General features: G+C 40.4%; 1 protein-coding gene across 5 annotated transcripts in view; it reads right to left on the bottom strand.

The window, feature by feature from the left end:
- Positions 1-392: 392 nt before the first annotated feature.
- LOC135504557 (DNA (cytosine-5)-methyltransferase 3B-like) overlaps positions 393-13841 on the bottom strand; it is a 58543-nt gene continuing 45094 nt past the window's right edge. For all 5 annotated transcript variants that reach the window (XM_064923261.1, XM_064923259.1, XM_064923260.1 and 2 more), the window contains exons 17-22: positions 9918-10008; positions 7864-8012; positions 7563-7648; positions 7160-7229; positions 4667-4785; positions 393-2592 (exon numbers count right to left, since the gene is read on the bottom strand). In XM_064923261.1, coding sequence (XP_064779333.1) covers positions 2451-2592; positions 4667-4785; positions 7160-7229; positions 7563-7648; positions 7864-8012; positions 9918-10008 — 657 coding nt within the window. In that variant the 3' untranslated portion in view covers positions 393-2450. The remainder of the gene's footprint in view (positions 2593-4666; positions 4786-7159; positions 7230-7562; positions 7649-7863; positions 8013-9917; positions 10009-13841) is intronic.

Raw genomic sequence — 13841 nt, 5'->3', positions numbered from 1 at the left:
ATTAAAGAAATATAAGCTTAAGTAAGTCATTCTCTCTACTATTATTCTGACATTTCACATTCTTAAAATAAAGTGGTGTTCCTAACTGACCTTTTTATTTGTTAAAAACAAGTTTAAATGTATTTGGCTAAGGTTTATGTAAACTTCCGACTTCAACTGTATATATAAATATATATATACACATTTTCTTACATTTCCTAGATCTAAGGCAGAGACTTAAACATTTATGAATGTGTTATTCAATGCATTTCTATGAGCTGTAGTAGTAAAGGCCAAATTCAATATTATATCACATTTTTGTACATATTTTTTGATGCCTAAAGGGGTCTTAAAATTAAAAAACAAATAGCTAAATGATCCACGGTATGACCTTCTTAAAACAATTCCGTATGTCAGCTTAGAATGAAGGCTTTTTATTGAATAAAAGTAACATATACGAGTACAGAAATACTTTCTTGCTGCTTTTTCAAAAAGTGCACAATTAGTACAAAAATTGCAGACTGGTCTTTTTGAATTGCTTGCACTTCAAATCACAAGTGTTGAAATAAAAAGGTTAATGAAAAAAAATGTTGAAAGCACAATGAAAGTACAGTATTATTGGAGAAAGTATTTTTTCACAAAAGATAGATCAAACACATCTAACATTTGTCGATGTTGCGAATCTAACATCCACTGACAATAAAAACAATCCTATTGATTAATATCATGTTCTAAAATGCTCTATAAAATGATAAATGTGAAGCAAGCCTTATATACAGTATGTTGTGCTACTATTTCAGATACTGTTGCAAGTAAGCAGAATATCCGAGTATATAAAACTAAACATTTTAAAGGTACAGTCATAAAATTATATTAAAAAAAAAAACATTTAGAATACTCAAAATCATAAGCATGACATTCAACAAACTTAAAAGGATACAGTAGTGATGAAGCATGTAAACGATTTATGTATTTTGGCATCTTAGTAAAAAATAACCTTTGAAGTAAAGCAACTGCTGGTTATGTCATGGACATACAATCAGTGTGTAACTGAAGTAGCTCTTTGAACATACTCATAAAAGGCACCCTGAATGAGTGAGTATTATTGAGTAGTACTCAGTGAGTACAGACAACTCAAAAACAAATAACTGGCAGGTCTCCACTGTGCACATATGATATGTAAAATCTGTTAAATGTCCAGTATTTAAAAAACTGAATAGCAAACTGTACACATTCAATTACCAAAACAAAAATGGGCTAGAAATGTAGCCAAAATGAGTAGCAAAAAGTGTATATTGTACTTCAATCTGAAGTCCAGAGTACTTTAATGTGAGGTGAGGCATACTGGGGGTTATCAACTGCTGAAATTCACAGATTTAAAAAATATCAATTTAAGATGACATTAGGACAGTCAAACTCCCAGTCCAATCAAATACTGTTAAATCCTGTAAACATTTGTAAATATACAGTATAGCAATGAAGTATAAAAGTTCTATAAAACATTCCAGTGACTAAAAAAATAAGTGTCAAATGTTTTTGTTGTTGTTTTTGCACAGATGACCAAGTTTAAAATATATATATATAGATGCCCTGTATGATGAGGTAATGCCCACTTATTTTTGGTGAAAGCAAAAAAACAAACTTCCAGTTAAAAAAAGATGGATACCATAGACAAATGTCAAAATGTCCAATATTGAGATGTCTTTACATGTCTGTCTTTGCATTGATTTTACAGTATTTAAAAAATACATCTTTTTGGATATGGCTGAGAACGGATTCTTCTTCAGTCGCATTGGCATTTGGGAGAAGAACATGTATATTTCCCAACTCTGACTATGTTGACATAAAAATGAAAAACGAAAATATGAAAAAAACAACAACATTTCTACTCATTCATAAAGAGATCTATATCAATTTAAGAATTTATATAAATCAGCGTGGTATCAAAATAAGTTTGACCAACAAAACAAAATGGTGATCACAACAAAACCAGTCAAAGACAACATAAGGGGAAGTCATTAGTAAAAAATAAAATAAAAGCAGTGTTTAAAACCTTAAAACCCTATAATAACACTTTGGCTACCAGGGGACAACAAGATGGTCTAACTTGGCATTGGCACTTCTGATTGACGATCAGTGGTGTTTTCCATGTCACACTCAGCCCAGCCTTTTGCTACAGGAAAGGATACAGGAGCCAGACCCTCAAATTATTCCCCAATTGCAGGGCTGGTTTCGCTCAGTAGAAGCAGGATTGGCTCCTTGATTGTAGGGTATTTTTCAAGTGTGTTGGATGAAAACACCTAGGCTGAACGGAGAGGGGTGAGAGCATAGTCACCATTTGTACTTGCCCAGTCTTGTGTCCTCCTGCTCTTCCAGAAGGGGCCCTCCTCTACCATTACCTACACAGCCTCATGATTGGAGAAGGTCAAGGTGAGGTGTGGAATGGATAGAGTGATGGATCAGGGAGGGAATTATTCACATGCAAAGTAGTCCTTCAGTGGGGCAAACAGGTGTCTGATGACGGGCACGCTCCAGGATCTGCCCAGCAGCTTCTGCCTGGCACCGCGACCCATGTTTGACACATCTGTGTAGTGGACTGGGAAGCCGAAGATCCTTGAGGAAACAGATGATCAGAACAAGGGTCTATCACAAGTTGTCCCACAAGGCTCAGTGTTAGGTCCATTACTGTTTAGTATTTGAATACTCTATTTCACTGTTATGAAGACATACATCTACATCCACAAAAAACACCACCACTCCACAACCCCCCTGTGTTGTTGACTATCTCTGTGAGGTGAAAACCTTAAAAAACTAAATGACGACAAAACTCATGGGCCCCAACTCTCTCATCAAGAAACTGGGTGAGCTCAAAATGGAAATCGAAGGCTTCACCATCCAATCCAACTCCACAGTCAGCAACCTTGATGTTACATTTGACCCCACTCTGGCATTTGTACTCCACATCCGAAACATCACTAAGTCAGCCTTCTTCCACCTCAAAAACATCTCACAACTCGGACCCTCTCTCACTGACCCCAATGTTAAAACCCTCATTCACACCATTGTTTTCTTACGCCTGAACTACTGCAACACCATTCTCTATGGACTCCCCACTAAAACACTGGACAGACTTCAACACATTCAAAATTCAGCTGGACTATTCCTCATACACACACACCAGACCCTGAGACCATATCACCCCCACTGGCTCCCAATTCAATACAGGACCATCTTCAAATTGCTCATGCTCACCTACAAAACACCCACATACCTTATTTATTGGCACCCACCGACCTCACGTACCCCTACACTTGCACCCCTACACACCCATATGTTTACACCAAAGACACACCTCTTCAGACAGGCTTACCCAGATTCTCTGTTGTCTTAGCTTTTATCCACTGCCTAGTTCACTTCCCTGGTTAGTCTGTCATCATGTATAGTGTTCTCCCTGGTTAGTCTGTCATCATGTTTAGTGTTCCCCCTGGTTAGTCTGTCATCATGTTTAGTGTTCTCCCTGGTTAGTCTGTCATCATGTTTAGTGTTCTCCCTGGTTAGTCTGTCATCATGTTTAGTGTTCTCCCTGGTTAGTCTGTCATCATGTTTAGTGTTCTCCATGGTTAGTCTGTCATCATGTTTAGTGTTCTCCATGGTTAGTCTGTCATTATGTTTAGTGTTCTCAATGGTTAGTCTGTCATTATGTTTAGTGTTCTCCCTGGTTAGTCTGTCATCATGTTTAGTGTTCTCCCTGGTTAGTCTGTCATCATGTTTAGTGTTCTCCCTGGTTAGTCTGTCATCATGTTTAGTGTTCTCCCTGGTTAGTCTGTCATCATGTTTAGTGTTCTCCCTGGTTAGTCTGTCATCATGTTTAGTGTTCTCCCTGGTTAGTCTGTCATGTTTAGTGTGGTTAGTCTGTCATCATGTTTAGTGTGGTTAGTCTGTCATCATGTTTAGTGTTCTCCCTGGTTAGTCTGTCATCATGTTTAGTGTTCTCCCTGGTTAGTCTGTCATCATGTTTAGTGTTCTCCCTGGTTAGTCTGTCATCATGTTTAGTGTTCTCCCTGGTTAGTCTGTCATGTTTAGTGTGGTTAGTCTGTCATCATGTTTAGTGTGGTTAGTCTGTCATCATGTTTAGTGTGGTTATTAGTCTGTCATCATGTTTAGTGTTCTCCCTGGTTAGTCTGTCATCATGTTTAGTGTTCTCCCTGGTTAGTCTGTCATCATGTTTAGTGTTCTCCCTGGTTAGTCTGTCATCATGTTTAGTGTTCTCCCTGGTTAGTCATATTTTTTATACTTATTTAATATGTAATTTTATTGCAATTTATCCTGCTGATTTTCTTGTGTATGTAAAGTGACTTTTGGTGTCATGGAAAACGCTTAAAATAAAATGTATGATTATTATTAGTAGTATTAAAATGGCATCAGAGGGCATCGTGGGCAGAGTTGGGTCTTATTTATTAGTGCACACAGTAGCAAAACAATTTGCAACAGAAAACAAAAACGAGCTTAAGACAAGTTCCAGTAGTCCCTCCCTGTTTTCTTTTGTTTGGTGCCTAGTGACTATGACCCAGGAATGTGATTTGACAATGTTTTTTAACAGAGGCACCACAGAGTAAAAAAGGTAGAGGGCGCACTTGGGACAAAGAGAGTGGCACAGTCAGATTAGAGTTGTGGGTCTCGGTCTCACCTCTCCAACTCGGTGCACCACAGGATGTCCTCTTTGCCGTTCATCATGACGGGGAAGTGCTGGTCTTTGCCTTGCTTGATGGAGTTAGAGCGTGTGGTGATGGTGCGCACCTTTCCAAACTACCAGACAAGGAAAATGCACACTCATATTAATACACTGTATATATGTATACACACACACACACACACACACACACACACACACACACACACACACACACACACACACACACACACACACACACACACACACACACACACACACACACACACACACACACACACACACACACACACACACACACACCTTGACTTTTGTCACATTTTGTTACATTACAGCCTTATTCTAAACTTTATTAAATAGTTGTCCCCCCTCAATTTACACAAAGCAAAAACATATTTTTTTTAGAAATTGTTGCAAATGTATGAAAAATAAAAAAACAGAAATACCATATTTGCATAGGTATTCAGACCGTTTGCTATCAGCCTCGAAATTGAGCTCAGGTGCATCCTGTTTCCATTGATCATCCTTGAGATGTTTCTACAACTTGATTGGAGTCCACCTGTGATGAAATTCAATTGATTGGACATTATTTGGAAAGGCACACATCTGTCCATATAAGGTCCGGCAGTTGACAGTGCAAGTCAGAGCAAAAACCAAGACACGAGGTCGAAGGAATTGTCCGTAGAGTGCCGAGACAGGATTGTGTCGAGGCACAGATCAGGGGAGGGGTTACAAAAAATGTCTGCAGCATTGAAGGTCCCCAAGAACACAGTGGCCTCCATCATTCTTAAATGGAAGAAGTTTGGAAATACCAAGACTCATCCTGGAGCTGGCCGTATGGCCGAACTAAGCAATCAGGGGAGAAGGGCCTTGGTCAGGAAGGTGAACAAGAACCCGACGGTCACTCTGACAGAGCTTCAGAGTTCCTCTGTGGAGATGTTAGAAGGACATCCATCTCTGCAACAGTCCACTAATTAGACCTTTATGGTAGAGTGGCCAGACGGAAGACGCTCCTTAGTAAAAGGCACATGACAGCCCGCTTGGAGTTTGCCGGAAGGCACCTAAAGGACTCTCAGACCATGAGAAACAAGATTCTCTGGTCTGATGAAACCAAGATTGAACTCTTTGGCCTGAACGGAGCTAAGTAGAGAGAGATCCTTGATGAAAACCTGCTCCAGAGCGCTCAGGACCTCCGACGACAGCGAAGGTTCACCTTCCAACAGGACAATGGCCCTAAGCACACAGCCAAGACAACGCAGGAGTGGCTTCAGGAATAGTCTCTGAATGTCCTTGAGTGACCCAGTCAGAGCCCAGACTTGAGCCTGATTTGAACATCTCTGAAGAGACCTGAAAATAGCTGTGCAGCGACTCTTCCCATCCAACCTGACAGCTTGAGAGCATCTGCACAGAAGAATGGGAGAAACTCCCCAAATACAGGTGTGCCAAGCTTGTAGCGTCATACCCAAGAAGACTCAAGGCTGTAATCACTGCAAAAGGTGCTTCAAAGTACTGAGTAAAGGGTCTGAATACTTATGTAAATGTCATATTTTTGCTTTGGTATTGTGTGTAGGTTGATTCAATTGTTTTTTCCCCTCAATCTTAGAATACGGTTGTAACGTAACAAAATGTGTAAAAAGTCAAGTGGTCTGAATACTTTCCAAAGGAACTGTGAATGTGACATTTCAGTTTGTTATTTTTAATAAATGTGCAAAAATGTCTAAACCTATTTTTGCTTTGTCATTATGGGGTATTGTGTGTAGATAAAAAAACAACAACATTTAATCCATTGGCAATATACCACAAACCCCTGATGTGCCTTATTGCTATAATAAACTGGCTACCAACGTAATTAGAGCAGTAAAAATATGTTTTGTCATACCCATTGTAAATGGTCTGATATCTTTTTACTGCTCCAATTACTTTGGTAACCAGTTGATAATAGCGATATGTCACCTTGGGGGTTCGGGGTATATGGCCAATATACCACGGCTAAGGGCTGTATCCAGGCACTCTGCGTTGCGTCATGCGTAAAAACTGCCCTTAGCTGTGGTATATTGGCCATATACCACAAATCCCTGAGGTAACATATTGCTATTATAAACTGGTTACCAAAGTAATTAGAGCAGTAAAAAGTTATCAGACCATATGACAAAACATGTATTTTTACTGCTCTAATTAGGGGTCAGTTTGGGGTCACTCATAAATGTCATTGTTTTTGAAAGAAAAGCACATTTTTTGTCCAGTAAAATAACATCAAATTGATCAGAAATACAGTGTAGCCATTGTTAATGTTGTAAATGACAATAGTAGCTGGAGATGACTGATTTTGAATGTATTTTTATTTTAATGGACAAAAAATGGGCTTTTCTTTCAAAAACAAGGACATTTCTAAGTGACACCAAACTTTTGAATGGTAGTGTACATTGAAATAAAATCACTTAGTGATTCCTGTCCAGTTCCACTGAATGAAGGAGAGCTAGATAGTGTTACCTTAGCCACACGGCCATGGTCCAGACAGTCCTGTAGCTCTAGCTTGTCCATCCCAGATGCACACCGTGGCCTGACAACAAGAATGGGAATTAGAAATGGAATCCTCCAAGAGATCCGTAAAGTGAAGTGGCTAGCACTTTGTTTTACTGTACGGTTTCCACTAGTATCAACTGGTAACAATGTGTACTTCCTCGCATTTACTTACTAAACACATTTGGCAACTATCAAATGGTGCGTTTAATGAATTCCAAATGAACAAACAAGTAAAAATAATTCATAAGTTATTACTGTGTAATTACCATTAGATTTTACAGTGCAATTTGGTCATTTTTGTATTGTAAAGTAACAACAGGAATATGAAAGATTGTGTTAGTATAGGAAACACACTGTGGTCATCACACACCTGTTCATCCCTGGTAGGTTGCCCCAGAAGTACCTAGCCCTGTGAGCCGCAGACACCTCAATGGCGTCGATCATTACTGGATTGCACTGTAGGACACACACACACGCACACGCACACGCACACGCACACGCACACGCACAGGTTGGTGTTTAATTGAACATGCCGCTGCTACCGTGGGATACACATTTTCAGTAGACGAGACGACTTCTCAAGCTATCTCACGAGGTACCGCCAAAGACCTCTGAGGTTGTCACTTGTATTGATCCGTTGATATTGAATTGATATTGTGGACACAACAAACCTCGAGGAAACGGGAGATGTCCCTCTTGTCGTTGACGCCCATGGCGACCACGTTCTCGAACATCCAGAAGAAGGGGCGGTCCTCGGCCTCCTTGGGCTTGGCCTCACTCAGCAGGCGGTAGAACTCAAAGAACAACCTCCCTGTGCCCTCTGGACAGACAGACAGACGGGGGATGAGGAGAACACACTAGGAGATTCCTACTACAGTCCAATGTACACCGAATAATAATGTACATCAATTGCAATTAGGGCTGGGCGATATGGCCAAAATATCATATCACTCTATTTAAAAATAATGTGACTGTATTTTATGTTTTGGATTTTAAAAAGTTCTAATTTTGCTTTATGAGTGATGTGAGACCCTAGGGTGCCAACACATACGTTCTAAGTGATTCCGATGGGTTTATCTATCTCTATTCAGATTGTTTTATACTGTTCAATTAAACTTAAACCAAAAATACATTTCTTAATTTTCATACATTTCTGCACTTCCTGCACTCATTGGAGATAATTTTCACACTGCCACATAGGGCTTCACGAAATGGGCAAGAAAACTAATGTCACGCCCTGACCTTAGTTATCTTTGTTTTCTTTATTATTTTGGTTAGGTCAGGGTGTGACGAGGGTGATATATGTGTTTTGTCCTGTCTAGCGTTTTTGTATGTTTATGGGGTTTTCCAGTCTAGGTGTTTTTATGTATATGGTTGCCTAGATTGGTTCTCAATCCAAGGAGGCTGTTTATCGTTGTCTCTGATTGGGGACCATATTTTGGTAGCCATATGCTTTGGATAGTTTGTGGGTTATTGTCTATGTGTAGTTGCCTATGTCAGCACTCGATTTATATAGCGTCACGTTTGTTTAGCGTTTCTTTGTTTAATTAAAGAGTATGTATTCGTATCACGCTGAGCCTTGGTCTCCTCCTTACGACCAACGTGACAACTAGGCCTTATTTTTAACCAAATGTTGTGATTTGACTTACAATTTAGATCAAAACACTTGGGTGAACTGATGGGATGAAGGAAAAATAATGTTCTACAGTTAGAAGATAATAGTGGGCACTTTGAATACAGTGTTATTTGACATGATAACAAAATAAAATGGCAGGGAGGAGTTATTGTGACACGGTAGGAACCAAAGTGTTGGCCAGTGTTTCCTCGGGGACACTATAATCTTTGGCTACATTTAATGATTTCTCTTAGCTACTTCATGTAGCTAACATATTCATGCTCTTTGATTTAGAAGATATTGTTACACAAACAACATGCTGATTAAAGCTTACACCAACACTAGTATCAGGCTGTATAGCTAGCTACGTTTGCTCTGACTAACTAGTGACTAGCATTAGTGGCTAACACGACTTAGCCACAACCTGCTAAGAAAAGACAAATTAGCTGTTTGCAGATGTAAGAAACATTAAATAATAGTGCAATTATAGAACGCTTGAGGACTGATATTAAGAAGCAAAGTGGAAACAGAATCGTAGTCATCAACATTTGTGCTGCATGGACCACTGAACGCAACCGTCTCGTGGTCGAGCAACAACAAATGCGCTCCTTAATCGACGGGGCCGAGCTCGGTCCAGGTGCAAAACAGCATGGAGAGAGAGACAGAAGAGAGAGATGACTCAAGTAGCGGAGTAAACTATAAAAAGGGACATTACACACAGCGTATCACATGTAACAAACCAAACATTCACATACCGTTACAGAAGGTAAAGTAAAAACCCAAACCGGTCCGTGCATCAAAACCGGTCTAAAGTCAAATACGGTATACCGCCCAGCCCTAATTCCAATAATGCATCTGTCATTATGAGTTTCAAATATCCCTGATTCTTATACCTTACTCGTTGCCCTGGACGTTTAGAGGTACACGTCTATAATGTACATGTAAGAGGGAATGTATATAAATTACATTTCATAAGAACTACTTCACTGGAATTTTAGCCTGCAACACTTGGCATGAATTCTAAACCCTAATTGGAGTGAAGTGAAGCATGCTTGTTAATACATGTAATGAAGTTTGATTCAAATGCATTATTTTGGTTTGATTTCTTACCGTACAACCCCTTCCTGGCGGGGTTGACGATGGACAGGTCGTTACAGGGGCTTCCTCCGATCACCAGGTCAAATGGACCCCACTCTTCTATCTGTGTGAGACAATCACACCACACTCCTGTCAGACTGAGTGTAACACACGTCAATGCCCCAACATCTGCCCCCCATCTGCCGTTCTGTCATTCCCAATCCCCCTATCCTATCCCTACATAGTGTCACCTCCCCCCCATCACCTCATCCATATTGCCCACCACCCCCAACGCAGGGTAGTACAGTGCCTTCAGAAAGTACTTGACTTATTACACACTTTGTTACATTACAGCCTGAATTCAAAATGGATGAAATAGATTTTTTTCTCACCCAAAATACCCCTAATTGACAAAGTGAAAACATGTCTTTAGAAATGTTTGCAAATTTATTGAAAATGAAATACAGAAATATCTCATTTGCATTAGTATTCACACCCCTGAGTCAATACATGTTAGAATCACCTTTGGCAGCGATTACATCTGTCAGTCTTTCTTTCTAACCCTAACCCTACCTGAATGGCCTAGTTATAGTTTTGACCTCAATCGGCTTGAAAATCTATGGCAAAACTTGAAAATGTGAATTTGTCTTCCAGTGGAAAGCAGACTGAACCATATTTTCCTCTAGGATTTTGCCTGTGCTTAGCTCTATTCCGTTTATTTTTATTTAAAAAAAATCCCTAGTCCTTGCCGATGACAAGCATAACCATAACATGATGCAGCCACCACCATCCTTGAAAATATGAAGAGTGGTACTCAGTGATGTGCTGTGTTGTATTTGCCCCAAACATAATGTGTTGTATTCAGGACATAAAGTTCATTTCTTTGACACATTTTTTGCAGTTTTACTTTAGTGCCTTATTGCAAACAGGATGCGTGTTTTGGAATATTTTATGCGAGCGATACAGTCTTTTCTTTTTACGCTGTCATTTAGGTTAGTATCCTCAGTTTTCTCCTATCACAGCTCCTTAAACTCTGCAACTTTAACTGTTTTAAAGTCACCTTTGGCATCATGGTGAAATCCCCCATACCTTCCTCTCCAGCAACTCAGTTAGGAAGGACGCCTATATCTTTGTCGTGACTGGGTGTATTCATACACCATCCATGCTAAAATGAATATTCAATGTCCACTTTTTTTAAAACCCATCTACCAACAAGTGCCCTTCTTTGTGAGGCATTGGAAAAGATCCCTGGTCTTTGTGGTTGAATCTGTGTTTGAAATTCACTGCTCGACTGAGGGAGCTTACAGATAATTGTATGTGTGGGGTACAGAGATCATGTAGTCATTTAAAAATCAGGTTAAACACTATTATTGCACACAGAGTCCATGCAACTTATTACAGTGCATTTGGAAAGTATTCAGACCCCTTAACTTTTCCACATTTTGTTACATTATAGCCTTAATCTAAAATGGATTAAATAGTTTCCCCCCCTCATCAATCTACACACAATAACTCATAATAACAAACTAAAACAGGATTTTAGACATTTTTGCAAATGTATACCAAAAAAACTGATATCACATCTACATACAGTATGTGACTTCTTAAGCAAGTGTTTACTCCTGAACATATTTAGGCTTGCCATAAAAAAGGGGTTGAATACTTACTGACTCAAGACATGTCAGCTTTTCATATTTAATTTGTAAGAATTAAACACAACACATCAAAATGTGGAAAAAGTCAAGGGGTGTGAATACTTTCTGAAGGCACTGTATAAACACCAACCCCCACCCTACAGAACGACCCATACAGACCCCCCCCATTTCCCTACAGAACACCCCCCTCCTCCCCAGCTCTACATAGGGGCCTTTTCATCTGTGACAAAGGCCTTGGATAGAGAGAGAGAGAGAGAGAGAGGGGGTGTAGCTTCCCCAAGCAGGGCCAGAGCAGACCCTCTTCGGGCCCAGCCCCTCTTTGAGGAGTGCTCTGAGTCGCTGACAAAGGGGTGAATGGGTTCTGGGGGATTTACTCTGACAAGAGGCTGTGCTTTGTCCTCTAAACCAGATGACCTCACGGACTCTCATGCAACCCACCAGCACACCCCTCTCTGCAGCTGTGGTGGAGCCATGTGTTTAGGTTCGACTTGGGAGTGGTTAATGTTGTCTGTTGATGTGTTTGCATGTTTGTGCTCTTGTGTTGAAGCCCTCAAAAGAGTCCTTGCGAGCCCATGAGTTTGTATAGGTTTCATTGTGGATTCACATAATGTAGGTCAGGGGGAAGGGCATTCACTATAAGGTGAGGCTCATTAGGTTACAATAAGGTACTACTGTCCTGTCTGGACAGGCAATGGCCTGGTCCAGACATGACAAACCAGTAACAGGTGTGTGGTATGAATGTGTGCAATTGTTTGATTTTCCATGACACTGACGAGGACTACTCCTTATGACCAGTGTTAGGGGTAATGCATTACAAAAGTGACACTTGTGGCAAAAGTGGCTTGCGAAAGTATTCACCCCCCTTGGCATTTTTCCTATTTTGTTGCCTTACAACCTGGAATTAAAATAGTTTTTGGGGGTTTGTATCATTTGATTTACACAACAAAGTCAATGCCAAGTCAATACTTTGTAGAGACAACTTTTGCAGCAATTACAGCTGCAAGTCTCTTGGGGTATGACTCTATAAGCTTGGCACATCGAGCCACTGGGATTGTTGCCCATTCTCAAAGGCAAAACTGCTCCACCTCTTTCAAGTTGGATGGGTTCCGCTGGTGTACAGCAATCTTTAAGTCAAACCACAGATTGAGGTCTGGGCTTTGACTTGGCCATTCCAAGACATTTAAATGTTTCCCCTTAAACCACTCAAGTGTTGCTTTAGCAGTATGTTTAGGGTCATTGTCCTGCTGGAAGGTGAACCTCCGTCCCAGTCTCAAATCTCTGGAAGACTGAAACAGGTTTCCCTCAAGAATTTCCATGTATTTAGCGCCATCCATCATTCCTTCAATTCTGACCAGTTTCCCAGTCCCTGCCGATGAAAAACATACCCACAGAATGATGCTGCCACCACCATACTTCAATGTGGGGATGGAGGTCTTGGAGTGATGAGAGGTGTTGGGTTTTCGCCAGACATAGCATTTTCCTTGTTGGCCAAAAAGCTACATTTTTGTCTCATCTAACCTTAGTACGTTCTTCCATATGTTTGGGCAGTCTCCCACATGCCCTTTGGCGAACACCAAATGTGTTTGCTTATTTATTTCCTTAAGCAATGTTTTTTTCTGGCCACTCCGTACACTTCCGTAAAGCCCAGCTCTGTGGAGTGTACGGCTTAAAGTGGTCCAATGGACAGATACTCCAATCTCCGCTGTGGAGCTTTGCAGCTCCTTCAGGGTTATCTTTGGTCTCTTTGTTGCCTCTCTGATTAATGCCCTCCTTGCCAGGGCCGTGAGTTTTGGTGGGCGGCCCTCTCTTAGCAGGTTTGTTGTGGTGCCATATTCTTAAAATGTTTTAATAATGGATTTAATAGTGCTCTGTGGGATGTTCAAAGTTTCAGATATTTTTTATAACCCAACCTTGATCTGTACTTCTCCACAACTTTGTCCCTGACCTGTTAGGAAAGTTCCTTGGTCTTCATGGTGTCGCTTGCTTGGTGGTGCCCCTTGCTTAGTGGTGTTGCAGACTCTGGGGCCTTTCACAACAGGTGAAAAAATATATATACTGATATCACGTGACAGATCACAACACTTAGATTGTACACAAGTGGACTTTATTTAACTAATTATGTGACTTCTGAAGGTAATTGGCTGCACCAGATCTTATTTAGGGGCTTCAGAGCAAAGGGGGTGCATACATACAGTGCCTTGCGAAAGTATTCGGCCCCCTTGAACTTTGCAACCTTTTGCCACATTTCAGGCTTCAAACATAAAGATATAAAACTGTATTTTTTGTGAAGAATCAACAACAA

This window comes from Oncorhynchus masou, chromosome 18 (assembly GCF_036934945.1).
Source record: "Oncorhynchus masou masou isolate Uvic2021 chromosome 18, UVic_Omas_1.1, whole genome shotgun sequence".
Lineage (NCBI taxonomy): Eukaryota > Metazoa > Chordata > Actinopteri > Salmoniformes > Salmonidae > Oncorhynchus > Oncorhynchus masou.
This window is presented reverse-complemented; position numbering and strand designations above follow the sequence as displayed.